The following is a 23557-nucleotide window of genomic DNA, read 5'->3' as shown; positions in this document are numbered from 1 at the left end:
TAATATTTCTAAGATTATTATCCAATATGGATGGGTTTTGATAGGAAATAGATAATTAGTGTGTGACAATTTTGTTAGCAATCAATTCATATTATTATATTGAATAACTAATCATAGTGGTTTCTATTAAATTAATAGATTTAAATGAAAAATGAATAATTGGCTATTTTCTTATTCTCTAATTTGTTTTTGTTCTTTTATATTTGTTAGAAATGAGATTAGGGTAGAAGAGAGGAAGAAGAAGAGGAATGAGGAGATGGGGAGTCTCCGAGTCTCGACTAGTGATCTCCCCATGTAAATGATGTATATATAGACCCCAAATAGGGCAACAATGTACACTAACTACAATACACCTAACAGCTACAAGTAATGTCTAAACTAACCTAATACATTATTCAACACTTCCCCTCAAGCTGGAGTGTATATGGTATGGAACTCCAGCTTGGTACAAGGGAAGCTGTAAGCCCAATGGTTTTTACCTTGGCATTCCCATCTTGTTTTGATGATTCCAATACACAAGTGATCAATTTATCACTAATGTGTTTGTTTGTCAAAGTTGTAGATCTTGATAAAGTAAGATCAAGGATGCTTGAATTCAAGGCCAAGAAGCCCACATTGGACCACTAATTGGAAGGCCAAAGTCATCAAGTAAGAAGTCATGAAGACTTGAAGACATGAAGAAATTAATATTGAAGACCATTTCTTAATGTAATTGATCCAAACCTAGATTAGGTTTTTAGAGGCATAATTAAAGTAATCTCACACACCCTAAATAAACAAGTGATTGTATTTGTGGAGTTCCAACACCTTGGAACCCTCATAGCAATCACATCTTGGTTGAGAACTGGAAGCCCAAAAACAGAATTGAAAATCTGCTCTGCATAGGCTTCTCGGAACTCCGAGAGGTTTTCTCGGAACTCCGAGAATTCTCGGAACTCCGAGAATTATTCTCGGAACTCCGAGAAATGGTCCAGTAGACTTTTTCCAATTTCTGTGTGGCTTCTCGGAACTCCGAGATTTTTTCTCGGAACTCCGAGAATTCTCGGAACTCCGAGAATTATTCTCGGAACTCCGAGAACACTCCAACGGTCTGAAAAAGAGCCGTTTGGAATTTTGCTGGAATTACCGTAATGCCACTGAACGGTCATATTTTGTTTTTCCTATAAATATGGGTGTTCTAAACATACAAACTATCCATCCTAACACTCTTAAACCTCATTTGAATACCCAAGAGTGAATCAAGCTTCAATTGTGCCTCTCATCACCAACTCTAGGATTTGGATCATAGGCTCTCAATTGTACATCTTTTGTAACCCTTGTGAAGGGATTTTTTAGTTCTTTCTTTCATCTTTCAAGATTTGTATTCGGGCGAGTATTCGGAGAAGCGGAGCCCTTTTTCTCCGTGGTGAGGATTGCCACCAAGGTTAAAGCAATTGTAATTGGCACCGATCTTCGCCAAGGTTAAGAAGATCAAATAGTGAAGCCATCAACGGGTTTGGTTGGTGGAGTGGAGTAGGCCTCGGGTTTGAGGACCGAACCACTTTAAATCTCGGGTGCACTCTTTCTATCTCTTTGCTCTTTCATTTGCATTGCACCATTAGATTTAACTTGTATGCTTAAAATATTGTTTTTGATCTCTTAATCGGTTTAAGTTTTTCAAATTGGTAAATTCTAGTTTTCTTAAACAACCGTATTCTCCCTCCTCATAGTTGCCATTTCTAATTCAACTTGGGACCCCCTATATCGGATTTTCACTTGGTATCAGAGCCTTGGCTCTTAAAAGATTTTAAAATTTTTGTAAAAGTTATTTCAAAATCTAACTAGGGAAAGATTTTATTTGGCAACTTCTAATTGTGAAATGGCACACCAAATTGGAACCGGACTTCCGGAAGGCCATTCCACAACTAGACCTCCTTTCTTCAATGGGTCAAACTATGGACATTGGAAAACAAGGATGCGCATCTATCTTCTTTCGATAGATGTGGAACTTTGGTACATTGTTGAAAATGGATACAATGTACCTTCCAATCCTTTTGAAGAATGGAATGTGGTAGAGAAAAGGCAAGCTAATTTGAACTACAAAGCAATAAATTCCTTGTTTTGTGCCTTAGCTACCGAGGAGTTTAATAGAGTTGCTCTTTTTGATTCCGCCAAGACTATTTGGGATACCCTTGCAACTACCCATGAGGGAACATCACAAGTCAAGGATTCCAAAATAAACTTGTTAAAGAGCAAGTATGAAATGTTTAGAATGAGTCCAAACGAGAGTATTTCGGAAATGTATACTCGTTTTTCTATTATTTCTAACGAACTAGCTAATCTTGGTAAATCTTATCCTAACGATGAGCTTGTGAGTAAGTTACTTAGGTCTCTTCCTCCCCATTGGGATCCAAAGGTGACCGCGATTCAAGAGTCAAAAAATCTCAAGACTCTAACCATAGAGGAGCTTGTAGGATCTCTCATCAAACATGAGATGCTCCTTACTAGCCGACAAGAGGAAAAGAAGCCAAAGGAGAAGGAGAGGGAATTTAGATCCCTAGCACTCAAGGCTTCCAAGGAAGACTCATCAAGTGAAGCGGATAGTGACGAAGAAGAAGCTTTACGAAGATTCAAGAGCTTGTGGAGAAAGAAGCATAAGAAAGATAAGAAAAAGAAAGAAGAAAGTGATGTTGATGGAGCCTTAAGATGCTTCAATTGCAGGAAGATAGGACACAAAAGACCGGATTGTCCACTTCTAAAATCAACTTCCTCTAAGTACAAGGGTAAGAAGGATTGGAAGAAGCATAAGGCTCTTGCCGCCGGTTGGGATGCGTTAAGCACATCGGGCAAAAGCTCAAGTGAAGGGGAAGAAAATAAAAAAGATGATCTTTGCTTCATGACAATCACCCATGAAGTTGAGGTAAACTCTAACCCCTCATATTCTTCATCTAGTAGTAAAAGTGATAGCATACCTTATGATGAATTATGTGAAACCTTGCATACCCAAATTTCCAAAAACAAAGTTCTTAAAAAATCCATTTTAAAGTTAGAAAAAGAACTTGAATTTTTGAAAAGTGATTTATCTTCTTCCATATCTCAAGAACAAGTTACACTTGAAAATCATAAACTTGAGATTAATACCCTTAAGGGTAGCTTGGATGAGAAAACTTGCCAACTTTTAAAATTTCAAAATATGGCAAGCTCCTCCAATTCTTATGAAGATGAAAGAAATGAGCTTTTAGTTCAAACATCCCATCTTCATAATGAAAATGAAAGACTTAGATTATGTTTACATGGATTTCTAAATGGAAATAAAATTATTGACATAATCCTAAGTAAAACTAGTCTTAGACCTCAACATGCTTATCATGATAGGACTAGTGTATCTAACCCTCTTGTTAGATGCCATTTTTGTGGAATGAATGGTCATTACCAATTCCAATGTGCATCCAAGAGTAGGGCTAGATGTGGGACCAAGAAATCTTGGGTTCCCAAAACCCCCATATGATGATATTCATATTGTGTAGATTAGGGGTTTTTGAACTTAAAATTGAATATATTTCATTTGTATGTTTTTTTTTGATAACCCCTCTTGTATTATAAAATTATTTTAACTAGGGGGAGTTAAAATTGAATTTTTCTTTGAAAAAGGGGGAGCTTTAAAATTGTAAATTTTAAACCCTTGTTTTTCTTACCCCTTCTTTTTGTTGATGACAAAGGGGGAGAAGAATCTAGAGTAAAGTCTCTAGTGTAAGAAAAATGTGAAAAGAGTATGTGCTTTGATTTGTAAATCTCTTGTGCTTGTCATCATCAAAAAGGGGGAGATTGTAAGCCCAATGGTTTTTACCTTGGCATTCCCATCTTGTTTTGATGATTCCAATACACAAGTGATCAATTTATCACTAATGTGTTTGTTTGTCAAAGTTGTAGATCTTGATAAAGTAAGATCAAGGATGCTTGAATTGAAGGCCAAGAAGCCCACATTGGACCACTAATTGGAAGGCCAAAGTCATCAAGCAAGAAGTCATGAAGACTTGAAGACATGAAGAAATTAATATTGAAGACCATTTCTTAATGTAATTGATCCAAACCTAGATTAGGTTTTTAGAGGCATAATTAAAGTAATCTCACACACCCTAAATAAACAAGTGATTGTATTTGTGGAGTTTCAACACCTTGGAACCCTCATAGCAATCCCATCTTGGTTGAGAACTGGAAGCCCAAAAACAGAATTGAAAATCTGCTCTGCATAGGCTTCTCGGAACTCCGAGAGGTTTTCTCGGAACTCCGAGAATTCTCGGAACTCCGAGAATTATTCTCGGAACTCCGAGAAATGGTCCAGTAGACTTTTTCCAATTTCTGTGTGGCTTCTCGGAACTCCGAGATTTTTTCTCGGAACTCCGAGAATTCTCGGAACTCCGAGAATTATTCTCGGAACTCCGAGAATTATTCTCGGAACTCCGAGAACACTCCAACGGTCTGAAAAAGAGCCGTTTGGAATTTTGCTGGAATTACCGTAATGCCACTGAACGGTCATATTTTGTTTTTCCTATAAATATGGGTGTTCTAAACATACAAACTATCCATCCTAACACTCTTAAACCTCATTTGAATACCCAAGAGTGAATCAAGCTTCAATTGTGTCTCTCATCACCAACTCTAGGATTTGGATCATAGGCTCTCAATTGTACATCTTTTGTAACCCTTGTGAAGGGATTTTTTAGTTCTTTCTTTCATCTTTCAAGATTTGTATTCGGGCGAGTATTCGGAGAAGCGGAGCCCTTTTTCTCCGTGGTGAGGATTGCCACCAAGGTTAAAGCAATTGTAATTGGCACCGATCTTCGCCAAGGTTAAGAAGATCAAATAGTGAAGCCATCAACGGGTTTGGTTGGTGGAGTGGAGTAGGCCTCGGGTTTGAGGACCGAGCCACTTTAAATCTCGGGTGCACTCTTTCTATCTCTTTGCTCTTTCATTTGCATTGCACCATTAGATTTAACTTGTATGCTTAAAATATTATTTTTGATCTCTTAATCGGTTTAAGTTTTTCAAATTGGTAAATTCTAGTTTTCTTAAACAACCGTATTCTCCCTCCTCATAGTTGCCATTTCTAATTCAACTTGGGACCCCCTATATCGGATTTTCAGAAGCTATAAGAAACAACAAAGAACAATACATCAAAAGGTACAATAAGCTCACGCACATCCAGCTGTGGACCCACATCTCGAATGCAGAGATAAATTCCCTCATCCTCGATCTCCACATGAGAAAGAGAGTTCCACTGAGGCTCTCTCAAAGTAGTGCCCTCATAGCATGAGTCATGGCGGGTGCGATACCTCTTGATCCGGAGTAGAACTCGGAACCAAGACGTACTTAAATATAAAGAAGAGTCGTCATCCAGAGTTAAAGGCCCTGGAACCCATAAAATTACTCTGTGCAATGGATAACCAGAGAAGAAAGGGTCCGTGCCTGATTACAAGTGGGGAAGGTGTTAAGCACCCCACTCGCCCTAGCGCACTCGGTCTATTATACCATTTTTATTATTTTTGAAGAATTTTGGGCAAAAATATGTGAAATGGGAACAGGGATCCCCGAGAAAACGTCTACCTAAGCATGCATGCCTCGGGGATGGGCAATAACATACAAAAGAACGAGAAAAAACATCCATGCCTAATGAGGGTTGATATCAGAATCATCTGACACTGGAATGAACACTAGAGTCCGACGCCGCCTCCTCTAAAAATGAATATATATATATATATATATATATATATATATATATATATATATATATATATATATATATATACACACACACACTAGCATTCATGGCCCATGCCATGCATTGATGTAAATTAGTGGGCTTCACCCCATCAAAACATGACATCTAAAATGGTGGGCGCCACACCTATGCATTGGGTTGCGTGGAGATAGTGGGCCTACACAACAAAATAAGAGGTAAGATAGTTGGTCCCAGCCGATGCATGGGCTTGAGAAGAGTTAGTAGGACCCACGGATGAAAACATGGTGTGAAATGATGGGTCACACCATATGATTGTAGATGGTGAGCCCCATCCCATCAAAATATGGTATAAAATGGTGAGCCCTACATCATTAAAGCATTACATGTAAAAAGTCGGACCCACCCAATCGTGGGAGTGGGGGTGGGGATTGCAAGATTGAATTGAGAGAGAGAGAGAGAGAGAGAGAGAGATGAAACAAACTATTATAGATAAATAAAAAAAGACATGATGTGAGAGAGAGATGAAGCAAACTGTCCTGGATAAATAACAAAAAAAGACATGATACTTATCCTTGTTCATGGAATCCTATTCCATCACGTTCAGCAGGTAGATACTCCATGAGATCCGCTCTCTTTCATGAGTGCAAGAACTTATTCTAACCATCAGATAAGTGGACCCCTCGCATCCGGATCCTTTGATAGTCTTGTCCGGCTATACCCACCCGTTTCATTACACCCACTGTTTTCAACCACTACGGACGGAGCCAAAAGAGATGAAGAGGCGATCAGGAAATGAAGATCCAAAGAGCCCATTATGACATATTAATACATTTTGACAGAACAAAAAATCAAAGAATTTCTTCTCTTTCTTCACTTTAGTACCATTTTTTGGAATAAAAAAACCTCAACAAAGTTGAATGAAATAGAAACCAGAGAAAAAGAAAATACATACATACCCAAATGCAGCAGTCTCTATGATTGCTTAGATCGACAAATAGGTCTTCGCGCTACACTTAAAACCATCGAAGCAACAACTTTAGAGGCTTGATCGATCATATTCTTCATGAAGCTCTTCACCATTTTTTCTGAGAGAGAGCGGAGAAAGGGTGAGTTTAGAGAGAGAATAGATAGCAGAACTGCTTAAAAATGTATTTTTTACCTGTACTGATGATAGCATCACTGATGATGATTCAGGGCAGCAACTTTTGGACCTCGATCTATAGTATTGTTTACGAAAGTCTTCGCCCGTTTTAAGCGATAGTTTGAATTTATCGGCAAAACCAAATTAGAAAGATGATTATCACATTTTTTGCTGAAGGGCTAAGCCCAAATTTTAAGTGGAGAGATTTTCTCACTCAGATATTGGTGAGATTTTTTCCTTGGGCGAGATTTTCTCACTCGTATCACCGTAATAGCCATTTTCTTCCGATTTCTACTAAAAATAAAAAAACTTTCCCATTTCGTGGAGATGTGGAGAGAGAATTCCGTGGAGCTTTTAATGGAAACCCGTCAAACCAAAAAGACAAAATATATTTACTTGCCCAAATTGGTAGGCGCAAATTGATAGCTTGTGGCAAACCCGAATTGTTAGGCGCAAATTTGATATTTTAGGGGCGGCGAACTCAAATTTGAAGCGGCAAGCTCAAATTGGACATCTATTTCAAACAAAAGGTTGTTTTTGGGAACGGCAAACCGAAGATGAAGGGTCGCAAACTCAAATTTTGAGGGCAAAAAATTAGTTCTAAGAAAAAGTTTTCTTGTTTGGCTGGAAAAGACGAATGACATTTTGGAATCCTACAGGCTTAGTATATATTATAGATATATAAATATATATATATATATATAGAGAATAGAGTTCCTAAGGTGTCACCTCATATAGCTTATATGAGGTGGCGCTCACAAAACGTTAGGGGGCCACATTTTTGGGGTGATCGAAACCACTCATTTGAAAGGCCCTTAGATGGATATGGTGCCTACAAAAAATCAGGTCCATAGGATCATCCTAACCCTTCCATTTATGGAGGTTAAAAATGGGCAGATTTATGGAGGTTTATACCCATCCATTTCAACCTCCACAAATGGAAGGGTTAGGATGATCCTATGAAGTTGATTTTTTAGGCACACCCTATCTATGTGAGGGCCTATCAAATGAATGATTTGGATCATCCAAACAAAGTGGGCCCCTTATGTTTTTAAGCGCCACCTCATATAAGCTATATGAGGTGACACCTTAGGAACTCTATTCTCATATATATATATATATATATATATATATATATATATATATATATAATGCTGAATACGTACATCAGAATATCCTCACATCACTCATAAGGAGGTGGAGAAGGCTAGTGTCAATCCAATACCAGATAATCCTGCTACCTGTCTCCACACATCACATCTAATCCTAATTCATCACATCTAGGAAAGCAGTAAACAATCACATGCACAGCTATAGCTAAGAAGATAATGGCAAATATAGTGAGATATCAAGAGATAATAAGCAGGTAATTAAGACGAGATAAGCAAGTAATAAGACAAGATAAGCAGGTAAATAGTAAGGAACTATAGCTAAGCAGATAATCAAGTGATAATAAATAGTTAAGTAATGAAGAGCTACAGCTACATATGAATGAGAACATAAGCATGTGAATAAGCTGTAAAGATAAGAAAAAACAGGCATGTAAATACTACAGCTAAGCATGTGTACAAGCAAGTAGAACTACAAAAGATATAACTAAAGAGAATAAGTACTCAAGATAATGGAAGAAACACACTAGCATGTCCCTATATAATAAGTCATGACAATCAACAGACAATAAGCCCCTAAAACCGTAAACTCTAAAAAATGTGCCACAGTATGATCTGGACATGGATGGTCGTCCTCCAAGTTGCCTACGTATGTAAGCCTCTTTTTTTTAATCAAGATCAACGTAATTCGGTGACCTATTCTAAGCTACGATGCCTATTGTGCCTAGACCACTATACTTAACTTGTGATTAAAGCTTATTGAATATGATTAGTTATGTTGAAGTGGATTGTAGATTTTAGGACACACTATATGCCCTAACTAAATGCAAGTTTAGCCCTAGACTAATGCAGGTGGGCCCTACATCCTATGTGCGTCTAGGCTTTGCCTAAAGAAGAAGATGGGCTAGCTAAGTGAACCATATTCTAGCCATCAGTTAACGATATGTACAACTGACAACAGAGGCTCCTAACTCTAGGCCTCTCCTATCTATCTAGGACAGACTCCGAACTCTAGAACTCTCTATACATCTAGGGCAGACTCCTATGCTAAAGGAAGATCTTTTTTTTTGTAAGTTTTACAATGTTTTGGTTTGAAAGATTTTTTGAAAGATTTGACTGGATTTAGGATGATGGTCCCAAGCTGCCTACGTACCTCGTGGAAGAGGATCAAGCCGACGTAGTTCGAAACAACTTTTCCAAAATACTCTCCTAATGTCTTTTAACTTTTCTGATATTTTTGAGTTGTTTTTGTCTTTTGTCTTTTCTGGTATTTTTGTTCTTTTTGAGATGTTTAATGTTTTTAATTGTTTTGAAGTGTTTTCAATATTTTTGAATTTTTAAGGTATTTTCACTTTTTTGGCCAAAGGGAACCTATATGACAACATTCCGTGATCCACAGCCTGGCGGAGTGTCTACACTAAAGACAGAATCTCTATAGGCTAAGGGTATCCCTAAACAAGTGAACTAGTGTCCCATGGTATATGATATGGTCCCAAGAAGGCATGACTGAGCTAGTCTCTATGGAAGAGGGCTCTGCTATAAGACAAACTCCTAACTAAAGGGTATACTCCTATCTAAAGGACAGACTCCTAAGCTAATGACCCTAAGAGTGATAGCTAATGAGACTAAAGCAAATCTCCTAGAAGAAGAGGAGATAACTGGGGTGCTAATGAGACTGGAGAAGTCTTCTAGACACAGAGATGGGCTCCAAGTAACCTTATTATTGCCCCTGCAATGATAAATAAGGGTGCTTATCTAAAAGGCTAAGCTAGCCTCTAACTAGTGAGGGATGTTCTAACCAAGAGACTTAGATAGTCTCCTAAAGGGGTAACTTTTTCTGATGAGACAAAGCTTGTCCCCTAATAGTGTGACTTTTCTAATAAGACAAAACTTATCTTCTAAAGGGAGACTTTTCTAACGAGACAAAGCTTGTCTCCTAAGGGGAGGCTCTCGATAGCTTCATCATAGCCCTTGCAATGATGAAGATAATAAACCCTCATAAAATTTATCCCAAAATTTTGACTTTACTTTGAATCAGCTGAAATCAAATTATTCAAAATTATGGAAGACAGTAAAAATATAATGAAGTATTCTTTACCAGTTATCCAAGAAACCAAAACCCATACTGACAAGTAAACATTCCTATTATGAAATCATTCCAGCAGGCAAATATAAACTAAGTGAGTTAAATTAGAAATTATCTTCAAAAGGAATGTTTATATTCATCAGAATTTAATCATATGAAAAACTAATATCAAATCACTGTTAGAATATCAAAGAAAAAGTTGCCAACATTTATATTTCATGAACAATAAAGAATATCCAATCATAAAAACACTCTATTCTATAACTCATTTACAGCAAATCTCTCAAAATTATTACTCTCCAACAGAATACATAACGATCAATGAATAATCAAGACATAATTAACTCAAGATATTTACTGATTTTAACAATGTAAATCACATTAGTTAGCATTCTGTATCTATTAAGTTCATAACATTCAATTTAAAACTAGATATACTCGCACCATCAAATGATTACACAAGCCTCTAGTATTTAACAAATTTACTTGCAATACCGAAAACATAAATTTCGTAAATTTTGACAACATGACAATTTTCATATCCATGCAATTTTTATGGAATGCAACAATACTTAAAAATCTTGGCAATACTATGAAACCTGGTGAACTCATAAATCAGGGCAAAACTATGAATCATGGCAATTTACACAATTCAACAATTTTATAAATTAATGTGAACTCATAAAACAAAGAACAATTAATTGATTCAATATTTCTTCTCTTTTCTATTTAAAAAAAAAAAATGAATAACAGAGATATCAACAAATGCACTGTAAATATTTCCCCTTTGTTCCATTATTAAAACAGATTTAGTTAAAGCCATTAATATTTTAACGTTATCACAAATGAAGCACAATTACAGAGCACCTTCCAAGAGATATCTCATAGAAAATGTATAGCCACATGATAGTGTACAAGTCAAACAAAACAATTCAAAACTATGACCTTCTTATGAAAATCAAATTTAGACTCAAAGAATATAAAGCACAGAATGATAGCTAAGTAAAGAACGCTGAATTAAGTCTTTAGAGCAAATTAAATTGTTCAAATAACTTCTAAAATAAATGGCCATATTATACTTTCATTCTTGGAATTCACTATCTACTTGAATGAAGACAATATCCTCTCTAAATTACAGAGTATAACTGGTTGTACAAAGTTAAAAAAAAACACAACTGTTATTTAACATAACCTAGTATCAACTAAGCATAATAGCATTGGTATGATACCACTAATAACACAAAATTACGGAAGAATAAAAAGCATCTGAAGTTATAAAATTATCGAAGCACATTTTAATTGATATTATCCTTAACCCATTTGATAAGTTCACAATCAAATTGAATAAGAATATACTCATGAAGCATGCAGTGCATGGGTATGAATCTTTAGAAAATCTTTTCATTAATAGTATTGCAAAACAGTTTAGGCAAGAATCAAAATCATATCTCTTATACAATGAATAAGTAATATCTAAATACCATAGGATATTTGCATTACAAATCAACAACTGATGCAAAAGCATGAGCTAAAATGCTTTCTTTAAATATTTTGCATGAATATTCGCACTAAAACATTCTAATTCAACCCAACTAACCAAATATATTGAAGCATGTTCATTTTTTATGCAAAGTGAGACAGGAATAAGTCGGTTAACTGGTAAGATTACCATTAGGATCAGTTTACGCAGGAATTAGTGATACCTAAAAAAAACTGATTGACGAATAATACAATAATCACATCATGGACAATTGTATCAAGGCATGTATTGTCTTATCCTAGCCATTCCTAATCACTAGTACATAATCTTGTTCAAAATTGAGACTTTCGAAGGTTAAGACATTCATCAATTTATATCTAATAGCTCATTTGAAGGGACAGGGATAGAGTTTTCATTGTAACGCAATAAAATGAACCCCCAAAAAAATTTGAATCCTCTACTACAATGCAAACCTCACAAATGCCATTACAACTTTACAAAATACTTAGAGAGAACCAACTTTCATGAAAAGGATCAATATGTTTTACATCATGAGCAATGATTTATAATGTGACTAATAAAAATCCATTCATTATAAGACACTACAGTCACTTTCCAAAAGCAATAACGGAGACACATAATGCAAATTAGAGTATTACATTGAAATAATTTTGTATTGTTTAGTGCAAAACAAATTTATACAACTAGCATAACACTGTGTTATTAATGTCTATACATTAAGTCATTTGTATTCTCATTTAAAATTATCGTTCATACTAGCCCCTTTCAATTCATACCATACAAGCATCCTTTAAAATTACTTCAAACTTCAATCTATAAACATCCAACTTACACAATAAACTTAACCTAATCCTATACAACTATTTAAACCTGATGGAATACTTGTCCATTCATCGCCTGATACTCAATTAGAACTGTATTTTTAAAACAATTATAAAAGCATGACTTAAACTTAAACAAAAGACTGAACTTTGAAATGATTTCGTTTGAAAGACCAATACTCGGCATCTATCAATCCAAGGAAGACTAACCTTCAGCCCCTTATTGTTGCTCAATTGATGCTAAAATACATGAAATCTATGGTAAACTAAAAGAAACTGGTGACAAAATGATCATTATATTCATAGGTTAACTCAATCAATGGTGGTTGGAATGTATAGAATCAATAATAAACCCCAAACCTATGAAGAAACAACCCTCGGATCAATGAAATACCTCTCTTTAATGAAATTTTCATAAAATTGTCAGTAATTCTAAATCCACATAAGAACAAGCACCTCATCAATTATCTAATCCGAGTAATGATGGAATTTATGGAATCATCAATAAACTAAGATCCATAGAAATACGATCATCAAACAGATATTATAAATCAACCAAAACACAATAGTCCAAGCACTATAGAAATGAAAGACTAATAAATAAAAGAAAATTACCTGAATTCTTCAAAGGAAATATGAAAAACTTCAAATCTACTAAGTTCTCTCAAATGATCAGAGATCTATGATCAGAGCTTCAATGCGATCTCAAGGAAAGTAACTCAAAATTCTGTACTGATTTCTCTTTGATACTTTCAGCACTTTCACCTCTGTTTATCAAGCTCTTCTCTACCTATCTGATCCTTGATTTTGAGGCTAATTAAGTGGGAAAACTAGTAGAGCTAAGATCTTTTGAAAGGTAAAAGGTAGATCTGTGAGTTTTAGTGAAAGAAAAACTTGAACACAAGCTGGATCTGAGGCTTATAGGTGATAAAACAATCTGTGATTTAACACCTAGATCTAGAGTTTCTAACCTAATAAGAAGATGAAGAAAAAGATTCAATTAAACAACAAAGTGAAAGATAGAACTAGAAACTTGCAGTCTGCAAAGTAATGGCCAAAGTTTGACAGGATTTTGGCCGGAGTTGGCTGGATTTTGCTGGAAGAATAACAAGGTTAGGGTTTTGGTAATCTCTCTCTTTCTCTTACAAAATACTCTGCTAGGATTTTGATGAGGAGCCCTAATTTCCTCAAAATGAGAGCTTGAAGCTCTATTTATGGAGAATCAAGTTAGTTTTTAGCCCTTTTAGTTTAAAGGACACCCCCTTTCTGACATTTTCTATTTGTTGTGCTTAAATGAGGGTGGTCTATAGGTAAAAGCTTTAACGAAATATTAGTTAAAATAACCTACCCCCTTTAAGCTCCTGAACACCCCTCTTTTTGCAACACATTCATTTTTTCTTCTCCCAGGCCACCCCCTGGTCTAAATAATACACTCCCCTCTCCAACAATATTATTCTAGCTATACTTGTCCTATTAGGCAATTTTAACCTGATTTCGACAAAGTTTTACAGGGAGCTACATGGGATCCTAACCTACCCTAGGGTGAAATTTGGAACACTAACTCACTAATTTGATGGGTTTTTATTCAAACAAGGTTATTTAGTGTTCGGTCGAAATGGGGTGTCTACACCAGCGTGATATAACACTCATCCTCAAGCTGGTGTGGTACATTCGTAATGAAAAGCATAAACAAAAGACAACAGCCACCATGAACAGCATCGAGATCTACGGCCATCAAAAAGAGCAGCTCCCCTTGAGGTAGCACAACGACAATAAGTGTGGAATCACGAAGGATCGAACTGAGGCACCCCAGCAAGGGAATAACAACGATCAATCTAGTAAGAAAGGGGCACACCATAGGTCTGCATACGAACGACGACAAAGCACCACGAGCGGGAACACTAGCTAAGTAACATAACACCAATAGAAGAGAACTACCGATGGGGAAACCATCAGAGACATGGTCGACGGGGAAATCGTCGACTAGAGATAAGAAGAAAAGAAGGAGAAAGATAACCAACCACGATAGGGAAACCATCGTCTGGAGATAAGGTTGACGGAATGAACATCGTCACCTGAAGAGAGGTCGATGAGAAAACCGTTACCTGAAGAGAGCCAACCAACGATGGGGACACCATCGTCTAGAAAGAAGGTCGACGGTATGAATATCGTCGCCTGAAGATAAAAGGAAAAGGAAAAGAATATAACCAACGAACGATGAGGACACCATCCTCTAGAGACAAGGTCAACAGCCTGAACATCATCGCCTGAAAAGGAGCCGACCAACGATGGAGACACTCTTGTTCAGAAAAGAGAGGTTGACGGGAAAAGACCATCGCATGTAAAAGAGCCGACCAATGATGGATATGGAAGCCATCACCCACAAAGAGGGAATAAGGTATAAAGCCGAGCAGAAAATGACTGACCAAAGAGCACAACAACACTCCCCCTCGGGCAAAACTACATGAGCCCAGAGATGACAAGGCAAGGAGGACAATATCCAGACAACACGAAGAGATAATGCATAAAGCCAGACAACACGAAGAGACATGAAAAATAATACATGAAAACAAGACAATACTCCCCTTACAGAGAAGACAACTAAGAGGACAACACCCCCTCAAGAAAACAATACGAAAACAACACAACACTCCCCAAGAACTAAGAGGACAACAACAAGAAAAAGAACAACATAACAACACTCCCTCAAGAAGACAACATAAAGAGGACACACCACGAAAAGGACAACCCCAAGACAATACAAAGCAAATGACAATGACAGCACTCCCCCTCAAGTTGAAGGTCGAATACCTTCAACTTGCAATGAAAAGAAGACAATCAAGGCACCATGTCTCTCGGACATTTCATCGAACACTTGGTGTGTGACTTGAATAACAACTCAAAGGAAGATAAAATAAAGAGATTTAAAGGGAGTTTGGGTGTATTGGGAGCCATTTGGAGAAGACAAATGGGATGAGGTATGGTAAAAAAGGGGATTTGGGATTGAGAGTTTTGGGTGGAGAGCCAAAAGGGATTTGGTAGGAAGATTTCTTCCCAAATGAATTCACACGAGAAATAAAGGAAAGATTTGATGTTGGAATGGAGATATGGGTAAATAGAAAGAAGGAAATAAAAGGATTTGGGAGTAGGAGGTTGTGGATGAAGGTCTGTGAGTGGAGAGAACCCAAAAAAAAAGGATTTAGACGATCACCGCAATACATAATTTTTTTTTTTTGTTGTATTTTATGGGTGCAAATGTGATAGATAGATAGAGAGAGAGAGAGAGAGAGATGGAGTGCTGGAGACAGAAAAGAAAGATTTTGAAGAATAGCACATCGGATAGCAAATACGCAAGCCGTATGTAGTTGAGAGAGAGAAGAAAATATGCAGCAAAGAGAGGATGAGAAAGAGAAAGATCTAGAAGGGAGAGAGATTTTAAGGATTCTGTTGGAGGGATTTTAGGGATGTTTGGGGAGAGATTTTTCCAAATATGGTATAGAGATGGGTTTACGGCAAAACCAAACCCACATTTGGGTATTGTGCAAATGCGCACCAACGGAATGAGATAGAGATACGAAAAAAAGGAGAAAATCTTGGTAGAAGATTGAGAAAGATTTGAGGGAGAGAAAATACGGGAGAGATAGAAATGGTTTATGGTAACAAAAAATAAGAAAAGAAACAGATGCGTGGGAGATAGAGAGAGAGGAGAAATGAGATTAGGGTCGAAGAGAGGAAGAAGAAGAGGAATGGAGAGATGGAGAGTCTCCACTAGGGAGCTCCTCATGTAAATGATGTATATATAGACCCAAATAGTGCAACAATATTATACAATGACTACAATGCTCCTAACAACTACAAGTAATGTCTAAACTACCATAATACGTTATTCAACAATATTTTTTGATATATATATATATATATATATATATATATATGAGGAAAGTGTTCCTGAGCTATACCTTAGATAAGCTTATCTAAGCTATAGCTCAAAAACACATGTGGCCCCACATTTTTTTGGGATCCAAAGCATTCATTTGGAAGGCCCTTCCATGGATAGGGTGTGTACCTAAAATCAGCCCCATAGGTCATCCTAACCCTACCATCTGTTGAAGGAAAAAATGGGCAGAAACATGGACTGTCTATTTTTCACTCCACCTTTGATTGGGTTAGGATGATCCTATAGGGCTGATTTTTGGTACACACCCTATCCATGGAAGAGCCTTCCAAATGAATGCTTTTGATCCCCCAAAAAAAGTGGGGCCACATGTGTTTTTGAGCTATAGCTTAGATAAGCTTAGATAAGCTATAGCTTAGGAACACTTTCCTCCCTCTCTCTCTCTCTCTCTCTCTCTCTCTCTCTCTCTCTCTCTCTCTATATATATATATATATATATATATATATAGAGGAAAGTGTTTCTACTCGGTCCCCTAGATAAGCTTATCTACTCCTTCCTTTAAAAAAATACAGTGGGCCCACGCTGTTTGGATGATCCAAAGCATTCATTTGATAGGTCTTAACATAGATAGGGTGTGCCCAAAAAATCAGCACCAAAGGGTCATCCTAGCCCTTCGTTTTGTAGTGCCTTGTGGTGCCCAGAATGGACACATATAAACGTCCACGTTTATATGCGTCCATTTTGGACACGGTGTGCCCAACAAAACGAAGGGCTAGGATGACCCTTTGGTGCTGATTTTTTGGGCACACCCTATCTATGTTAAGACCTATCAAATGAATGCTTTGGATCATCCAAACAGCGTGGGCCCACTGTATTTTTTTAAAGGGAGGAGTAGATAAGCTTATCTAGGGGACCGAGTAGAAACACTTTCCTCATATATATATATATATATATATATATATATATATATATATAGGGGAAAGTGATTGTGAGCGGCCCCTCATATAAGCTTATATGAGGTGACTGTTAAAAACATGGTGGGCCAACATTTTTGGGGTGATCCGAACTGGTCATTTGATAGGCCCTGACATAGATAGGGGGTGCCCAAAAAATCAGCTCCATAGGATCATTCCAACCCTTCGTACTGTGGAGGTGAAAGCGGGAAAATTGGACGGGTAAGTGGGCAAATTTATACCGGCCCATTTTATATTCTTAAATATGAATGAATCATACGATTTATGATCCGTTATGATTCAACCCATATCATGATTTACGATTTGATTCCGTTTTTCGAAACATTGCTTTGCTTCTTTGATTGAAATGGAAAGGTGTCATCTGTAACTGTCATGGATAAGCGCTTGCAAATAAAAAATGACATAAAACACAAGGAAAATGAGTCCCAGGGGCTACCACTCCCACTGTGCCCTGCATGTCGGCCAGACAACCTGCGTGGTCAGCACACATGCAGGGCTTGGAGTCCTGCTACACTCCTCAAAACAAAAAAGGATGAGCAATTCATTACAGAATATAGACTATTGACAAGCCAAAGGACTCATTAGTCACTAAAACAAGAAGAGCAAAATGTTCCGACCTCCCACTAGCAGAGCTTCCCTCATCTGATGTTTTGGTCAGCTGCCTCATCCCCGCCCGCCAATGTACATAGGTGTAGATATAAATCGAAGAAGCAATCAGTCAGTCTCCTACCATGATCTAAAGCACACTTCTGTTGAACTTACATCGAAATAGACAGATGTACAGTAAAAAGGAAAATTTTGAATTGCCATACAGAATGTAACCTAGAGAAGGATGCAACAGAGCACTCCAATTTCGATAAGCCCCTGTGTCCAGCAAGTCATAAACCTCCAATGGCTAACTGATAGTATCAGAAATCCACATTCTACAAATTGTAGAGTTCTAAGGTTCTTCAAATATGTGAGAAAGCATTCAAGAAACACTTGGTTCCAAAATTAAATTTATCAGGGGAAAGCTCTTGGACATTTTTTTTTGAATGGCAGCCCTTGGATATTTCAGGCCACCAAAGGTCTGAATTTTTTAGAAGATTCATCAGAACAAACTCCAAATGATTCTCCACGAACCAGAAAAGTTGTTGTTGTAGCAATGACAATTTTTTCGTCCAACACTCATTCCTATTCGAGGCAATAATTGCCCCAGATAGAGACAGAAGACAAAATGGGCTTTGAAGAAGCGTAGTGACAAATATTGTTCTAAAGAGTTTTTCATGAGATTTAAAATTTTGAGTTCCTTCTCGGGATATTGCCAAAAAATATCACAAAAAATAAATAAATAGATCATATAAAAATTATAAAATCAATGGAATCTAAGAATCTTAAAAGATAAATACATAAAATGGACATATATGAAAATTTCCCAAGGGCATGTTTGGCTGTTCATTTCGGAGGACTTTACAACAGTGTTTCAAAACGAGGATGTTGGTCATAACCCGGCCGAAGAAAATCCTAGTTGACTCGGCACGATGCAGTACTCGGTTGACGCGGCTAACTAATCGGTTGATGCAATCATAACTTGGGGTTTTTGAGGGAAGACTGGTCAATGTACTTTCTTATACATCTTTACATTGCACTTCTTTATTGACTTTACTATTCTAGAAATGCACAGCAACGCATCTCACTATGTGTTCAATGTGATTAAGCCATTATGGATGATTTTGCTGCTTAGGTGATGGTTTCTAAGTATGTATTTGTGTTTAGGGAAATGATATCAGCACTGCAATGATTTTATAGTTGCGCGATCGCAGCTTGTCATTTAGTATTTAAAGAGCTGTCAAAAGGATATTACAGTTCCCAAAGATCTTACAATCCAATTAAAAAAGAAAAGACAAACTAAGACGGTACCGCACATCTATAAAAACACTGCAGTGTTGATATCATTTCCCTTGTCTTTATTCTAGAATTTCCTAAAGTTTCATCATAAAATTTCACCATTTGCACATGTTTTCTTAAAATATTAAAAAGTTCATGATTTGCATATGTTTCCATCTGTTTCCGTTATTTTACGAGATTTCCCCCGAAACCAAAATGTTTCCGTTCCCAGGACGACCGAAACTGAAGTTTAAAACCTTGCTTGCAAAGGAAGGAGTGGATAGAGAAGAACTAGTCCTTGGAAACATATTTCCATGATAAAGCAGGATTATGAGGCAGAAGACCGATTGTTTTGGGAGTTTTAGGGGATTTAAGGGACATAGAATGGGGTTCTAGAATGTAAAACACAAGGAATGGTCTATTTTAATTTTGTTACAGGATCTGTTCTCTTTTGCTGCAATTACTTTACAGCAATAAAGCTACTGTTACTGTTCCAAAAAAAAAAAAACAAATCTCACAGCAGTTTGCATTTCTCAGACTTGAATTTTAGAGGAAATTCTGGACATGTGTCTCAAAATCAATCTGTTGTTTCAGCAAAAATTGAGATCTGTGAATGATATAGCAGATCAGCTTGCAATGGATAGAGAAGAACTAGTCATTGGAAACACATTTCCATTATAAAGCAGGATTATAAGGTGGAAGACGGACTGTTTTCATTGTTTTAGGGGATTTAAGGGACATATAACGGGCATGGTTTAAATTTCGGTTTGGGAATGCATTTCGGCCCTCACCGAAACCGAAATTTCGGCTGACATGGGGTACACCATTAAAAAATAATATTTTATTTAATTCCAAATTTCTGCCGAAATTTCGGGAAAAATGCTATATGGTTAGAAAATTTGAGATTTTTGGCTTGATTTTCTCGAAATTTCGGACTAAATATTAAAAATTCAAAATCCGATACCGTTTCAGGTATTGGCAATTTTAGTTTCAGTGCTGACCGAAATCTGAAATTTCGGTCCGAAGGATTTTGGTTGAAATTTGAAACCATGATAATTGATTTATAGAATGTAGAACTCGAGGGATGGTCTATTCTAATTTTTGTTTGCTGTCGTTGGGACATCTCGTCCCTACAGGATCTGTTCATTATGCTGTAATTACTTTAGTGAAATAAAGCTGTTGTTACTGTTCGAAAATAAAATCTCACAGCATTTCTCAGACTCGAATGACCAAGACCCTGTTTGTTTTGGAATTTGAGAACTTTGCATTTTTCAGACTCCAATGACTTAAGACCCAGTTTGTTTCCTATTTTGAGAACCTATTGTGACCAAAACTGATTATTAACAATGGTAACTTTCTACTGCTGAGCTTAGAGCGGTCCTCCAAGCTGTGAGGATGATGGATCCTGTACTCATAGATAAGGTAGTAGTGGAAGGCGATTCACTTAATGTAGCTCAGTGGTTGAAGGCATGGTTTCACCACCTTGGCGGTTGACACATTGGTTGGACGAGATTCATGACTGCAAAGAAGAGCATACTTGTTCATTTCATCAAGTGAAAAGATCGGCGAAAAGCGAGGCTTATAGGTTAGCTAAAGCCGGAGTGGAAGGGCATAATTGGAGATCTTTGACTATCTTCCCCCTTAAGGGATATTATTGTTTTTACTCCTCTTTCAACTTGTGTAGACCATCTCGGTCACCGTTTTTTTCTTTTCTTCACTTAATAATAAGTTTTACCATTTGCGTTAAAAAAGAAAAAACTTTCTACTTACCCATATATAAAAATATGGCTGCTTCTTGGGTCAAAATTCAAAAGTGGGAGGAATCCTTTTTACAGCGAACATGAACCACTCCAACAGCTTAGATAGTTTCCTAACAATAAATTTTTATTTGGAGTCCTAAAATCATAATTTCAGGTAGCATTTTTGTTTTGAATGGCATTATTCTAATAAATTGAGTGAGAAGCTTCCGACAATTTAGAATAGATGCAAGTGCAGAGAGCATCATGGGTAACCATTGCACAAAAACTATACTAACTCTATTATCATTTATAGCTATGTTGCTACGTTTTGCATTTTCTTATTAACAGATAAAATAAGCCTAAGATTTCTAAAACGGAATAGATGCAAGTGCAGCGAGCATCATGGGTAACCCTTGCACAAAAGCTATACTAACTCTATTATCATTTATAACTATGTTGCTACGTTTTGCATTTTCTTATTAAGAGATGAAATAAGCCTATGATTTCTAAAACGTCAACTTTCTCTCAAAGGAAAGAATATCAGAATGTTTAAATTCCCATGCAATGCTAAGGTATGGGCAGAGCATGATTTATCAACTGAGAAATATATGAACCGGGAAAGAAGGTAAATAAAGATGCAATATACAAGTGACCTAATATGGAATGTAGCAGCAGTAAAAGCTATATCTTTTCCCAAGTTAAGAGACAACCAGTCATATATTAGGGTAAGATAATACACAATACAGACTTGATGGTGTGGATCACCTACAATGCCCAACGCATAAAGGTCATCAAGTTCATTCATCGTCATCCTCCTCCTCCTACAATTAACCAAACTTGATTACTATATGAACATAAACAAAAAGCAGCAGCAGCAGCTAGAGAGAGAGAGAGAGAGAGACCAAACTTGATTACTATATGAACATAAACAAAAAGCAGCAGCAGCAGAGAGAGAGAGAGAGAGCAAAATGGTAAAAAGGACAATGTCACAAAAGTCAATTAACCCCAACATTTCCATTAAATTTATCATGTGTGTTAGGTTACTTGTGCATGCATGGAGGAAGAAACCAATATATATATATATATATATATATATATATATATATATAGAGAGAGAGAGAGAGAGAGAGAGAGAGAGAGAAGTGTTCCTGCGTAGCTGCTCAGATAGCTTATCTGAGCAGCTGCTTCACAAACTCATGTGGCCCCACATTTTTTGGGTGATCAAAAGCATTCATTTGCAAGGCCCTACCATGAATAGGGTGTGTACCAAAAATGAGCCCTTTAGGATCATCCAAACCCTGCCATTTGTGGAGGGAAAAAATGATCAGAAACAGTGTCTGTCCATTTTTCCCTCCACCTTTGATTGGGTTAGGATGATCCTATAGGGCTGATTTTTGGTACACACCCTATCCATGGAAGGGCCTTTCAAATGAATGTTTTGGATCATCCCAAAAATGTGGGGCCACATGAGTTTCTGAAGCAGCTGCTGAGATAAGCTATCTGAGCAGCTACACAGGAACACTACTCTCTCTCTCACACACACACACACACACACACACACACACACACACACATATATATATATATATATATATATATATATATATATATATATATATATATATATATATATATATATATATATATATAGGGATTTGCTAGCATCCATCGCAGAGGGCATTTCGGGGAGCGTCTGTTGCATGAGGAGCAGCCACCTCAAATGAATTAAATGAATAAGACAAAATATGAGCATGTGTGGCTGCTCCCTCATGCAACAGACGCTCTACGAAATGCCTTCTGCGATGGACACTAGCAAATCCTATATATATATAAAATGAACGCACCATATATATATATATATATATATATATATATATATATATATAGACACACACACACACACACACAGAAGTGTAGCTACACATACGTGTAGGTAACTTAGCTACACCGACGGCTTAAAATACAATGGGCCCCACATTGTTTGGGTGATGCAAACCATTCATTTGATGGGTTCTCACATAGATAGGGTGTGCCCAAAAAATCAGCTCCATAGGATCATTCCAACCCTACGATTTTTGGAGGAAAAAATGGACGTGTAAAAACCTTCACAAATTTGTCAATTTTTGCCTCCACAGTTTGAAGGGTTGGGATCATTCAATGGAGCTGATTTTTTGGGCACACCCTATCAATGTGAGGGCCTATCAAATGAATGGTTTTGATCACCCAAACAATGTGGGCTCACTGTATTTTAAGCCGTCGGTGTAGATAAGTTAGCTACACGTATGTGTAGCTTCACTTAACTCATATATATATATATATATATATGAGAAAACGGTTCCTACACATATGCGTAGAGAGTTCTCTACACAGTAGCTTAAAATACAGTGGGGGCCCACATTGTTTGGGTGATCCAAGCCATCCATTTTAAAGGCCCTCACATAGATAGGGTGTCTACAAAAAATCAGATCCATAGGATCATCTCAACCCTACGATTTGTGGAGGTAAATTGGATGTCTTTAAACCTTCACAAATTAGTCTATTTTTTGCCTCCACAGTTCGAATGGTTAGGATGATCCTATGGATCTGATTTTTTGTGGACACCCTATCTATGTGAGGGCCTTGAAAATGAATGGTTTGGATCACCCAAATAATGTGGCTCCCACTGTATTTTAAGCTAGTGTGTAGATAACTTATCTACACATATG

At 37.0% G+C, this 23557-nt stretch overlaps 1 protein-coding gene across 10 annotated transcripts in view; it reads right to left on the bottom strand.

Annotated features, from left to right (window-relative positions):
- Positions 1 to 6186: 6186 nt before the first annotated feature.
- The window catches only part of LOC143856512 (high mobility group B protein 1-like), a 32949-nt gene continuing 15578 nt past the window's right edge, over positions 6187 to 23557 (bottom strand). For 2 of the 10 annotated variants that reach the window (XM_077366751.1, XM_077366752.1), the window contains exon 8: positions 17913 to 21673. In XM_077366751.1, coding sequence (XP_077222866.1) covers positions 21367 to 21673 — 307 coding nt within the window. In that variant the 3' untranslated portion in view covers positions 17913 to 21366. The other 8 variants (XR_013238252.1, XR_013238250.1, XR_013238254.1 and 5 more) reach the window with 8 other exon arrangements.

Source organism: Tasmannia lanceolata, unplaced genomic scaffold (assembly GCF_043159265.1).
Source record: "Tasmannia lanceolata isolate RefF3 unplaced genomic scaffold, GAP_Taslan_0.1 ptg000023l, whole genome shotgun sequence".
NCBI classification, from domain to species: domain Eukaryota; kingdom Viridiplantae; phylum Streptophyta; class Magnoliopsida; order Canellales; family Winteraceae; genus Tasmannia; species Tasmannia lanceolata.
This window is presented reverse-complemented; position numbering and strand designations above follow the sequence as displayed.